Consider the following 3189-nt stretch of genomic DNA (forward strand, 5'->3'; position numbering starts at 1 on the left):
ATGCGTTCCTGCGTCCACATCTTGAACGGTAACCGGTGAAGGGCCCGGTTCAAGACACGCAGATCCAAGATTGGTCGTAACCCACCGCCTTTCTTAGGTACAATGAAGTAGGAGTTGTAAAACCCCGTCTTCATATCATCTGGAGGGACCGGCTCTATCGCATCCTTCGCCAGTAGGACTGCGACCTCCGCCCGCAAGACAGGACCATCGGCCGCCTTCACTGTTGTGAAGCGGATGCCACTGAACTTGGGGGGGGACGCCGGGCGACTGAATCGCATAGCCGAGCCTGACGGTTCGAAGGAGCCATCGAGACGGGCTGGGTAGCTCAAGCCAGGCTCCCAGACACCGTGCTAGTGGCATCAACGGAACTACAGGCGTACCCGCAGTGGGGCAGCGCGGAAAAACGCAGGGACCCGGCCCGGGCATCTCGTAGCCGGTCCGAGGCGGGGTCTGGTGTGTGTAACACTGACCTGCGTTCGAGCAGAGGGTGCGTGGGTAGTCCGTTGGTTCGTCCTCCCGATCCGCCCACTGCTGCTCACTGGCGAGAGAGGAGGGTGAGTGTGATATGCACTAGATCGTCCTCAACCCCCTGTCCCCTCAGGGGACCCAGAAATAGAGGAATGCTCTTTGTCAAGAATTTGGGTACCACCGACCGAGAGGTCAGTGGTGGAAAAAAATGAAAAGATTCTCCACCCGGCCCTCCTCCGGGGGAGGGAGTGGTGTGCTTACCATCTCCTGAAGAGCACGTCCCTCCACCTCTGGGTCGCCCGTCTCCGGGCCTCTTGCTCTCTCGCTTGCCACCAGGTTTGGCGGGGGCCTGGACGGGCGGGGCGGCTGCCCTGCGACCGGCTCCACGGCACAGCTTGCTGGAAGCCGCAGGAGCTCTGCTCTTGTTTTGGCGGTGGCAGGGGGGCCGCCCTCGGCGACGGCAGCAGCTGCACGCTCGTTTAGTTTACACTCGAAGTAGATTGGTCCCTCTAAGCGAGATCCCAATTTCGTCGGTCATCCGACGTGACGTCGAGAGTGACCGACTGAAAGGGAACAAGTAGATAGAATAGAAAAAATAGAAAGCTAGTGTTTGTTTGTTTTTTGTTGTTTTTTTAATAAAAAAATAAAAAAAGACAAATATAGATAAAGTAGAATTAAAATAGAATAGAAAGTGTTAGAGTTAGAGGGTCAAATAAAGGTAGAACAGATTCATTTATTCATTCATATTTTATTAGATTTTTTTATATTGTCATTTCTCAAATTGTTAGAATTTTGTCATTTTTATTAGTTTTTTCTATTTAAATAATTCAATTTAACGTTTTTATTTTATTAATTTTTATCTAGTAATTTTAGTACTCTATCTATCTATCTATCATTCTATCTATCTATCGTTCTATCGTTCTATCTTGGTCAAAATTTTGTTTTGACAGAACTGCCTTATGCTCACCAAGGCTGCATTTGTGTCATATTCTTCGGATATTTTTTAAATATACAAATAGTTAATTTTTTTTTTTAAAGCTTTCGATTTTGTCACATTTTTAGTCACTTCATCTCTCATTTTGCTGTATTTTAACATATTGAAATTAGTCATAATAAATGAGTGTCCAACCTTTTGACTGATAGTGTATAATGCAAAAAAAAGCATGCATTGAGTAGAAACGCAATGTTTACCCATAGGAGTGACCAATGAGGATGTTCCGTTTTCTGGCGTATCTCTTAAATATGGCACGCAGGTCCTCGGCGAGGGCGTAGAAGGTGTACGCCGCTGCTATCTGAGGGGCAGTGCTGGCGCCATGTCCCGCCAAATCCGGGGCGATGACCTCGTAACCCAGCCGCGAAAAGAAATCCAGCTGACTCCCCCAGATGTCCAGCGAGCCACCCACGCCATGGATGAAGAAGAGAGCCACGTCCGAATGTGTCCCCTTACAGCTGCTGATGCAGCGCTCTGTATCAATCAGCACGGTGCGCTTGGGTCTCCGCCGCCGGCGTCTGGGCGGAGGAGCTGGCTTCTGCTGGTCTGAGGTGGGAAGCGGTGGAGCGGGTTTGGGATCCGGGGACGAGGGGGCGGTGGTGTAATCGGACAGCTCCACCTCCACTGTGCTGCACTGCTCCACGTCTCCGTTCTGACACTGCAGGATCTCGGAGTGGAGGACGTCGCCCAGGTTCTCGATCACCAGCTGGCCGTTGCGGTACACTGTGATCTTGCGCTTGCAGTGGACGCTGCTGCCTGCTTCTGGCTGCACTTCTGTCGTGGCAGGCCGTTCGGGGAGGATGTGGCGCACACGCAGCACACGACCCGGCTTCACCTCGACCAACTCAAATCCGTCTGCAGGCTTGCCGTCTGATGATTCAACCGGCAACACAACGCTGGTCGTCTTTCCCATCAGGCAGCAGAAGATGCTTTCTGTGATGCTGGTCAACATGGCGCTACTTTACCTGAAGACATACAGATACACACAGTCTGCTTAGGCTCAACCTTACATCTTTCAAATTACAACCATTTCCTGAGTTTCATAAAATCTAAATCGAGCCTATTTACATTCAAGTTCCTGGGGCCAGATTCATGAAAATCGTAAGAATCGCATGATGCGATTTAAAATTTTCCCTTCTCTTTGGAGTGTTACAAGCTCTTGGTGCATAAAGAAGATCTGTAAAGTTGCAAAGACTAAAGTCTCAAATCCAAAGAGATATTCTTTATAAAAGTTAAGAGTCAACCACGCCTACCTAAAACGCCTCGTTCTAACACGCCCCCACATATCTACCTCACTATGTGGGAATATTTGCATAATGCCGCCCAAATGTTCATGCAAAGAAAGAAGGCATAACTTTTATTCTCGCTGTAGTATTGTTGTTGCCGCCGCCGCCATGTCGTGAAGGCGCTGTGTGTTTCGTTGTGAAAACGAAACTACTTTGTTGGCCTTCCAAAAGAGGACGATATCTGCTTCGTCATGCCTAGAGCTGATCCGTGCTGGTCGCTGAGGAAATACATCAACTTCACGCTGTGGATCACCAGATCGGCTTTCACCATGGAAAAAGCGGAGTCCAGCACAGGGTCGTCACATGTGATTGCCGCAAGCCCGCCGGACACTCCTTCGTCGAATCCGCCGGCCGCGCCGTTCTCAAGCCCGCCGCCTCTGCCTCCCTCAAGCCGGCCTCCACTCATTCTAGCCCGCCGTGTGTTTCGTTGTGAAAGCGAAACTA

At 50.1% G+C, this 3189-nt stretch overlaps 1 protein-coding gene across 5 annotated transcripts in view; it reads right to left on the reverse strand.

The window, feature by feature from the left end:
- Positions 1-1655: 1655 nt before the first annotated feature.
- The window catches only part of LOC107575227 (protein ABHD8-like), a 10999-nt gene continuing 9465 nt past the window's right edge, over positions 1656-3189 (reverse strand). For all 5 annotated transcript variants that reach the window (XM_016261631.1, XM_016261632.1, XM_016261634.1 and 2 more), the window contains one exon: positions 1656-2424. In XM_016261631.1, coding sequence (XP_016117117.1) covers positions 1656-2411 — 756 coding nt within the window. In that variant the 5' untranslated portion in view covers positions 2412-2424. The remainder of the gene's footprint in view (positions 2425-3189) is intronic.

This window comes from Sinocyclocheilus grahami, unplaced genomic scaffold (genome assembly GCF_001515645.1).
Source record: "Sinocyclocheilus grahami isolate Dianchi unplaced genomic scaffold, SAMN03320097.WGS_v1.1 scaffold2517.1, whole genome shotgun sequence".
In the NCBI taxonomy this organism is placed as follows: domain Eukaryota; kingdom Metazoa; phylum Chordata; class Actinopteri; order Cypriniformes; family Cyprinidae; genus Sinocyclocheilus; species Sinocyclocheilus grahami.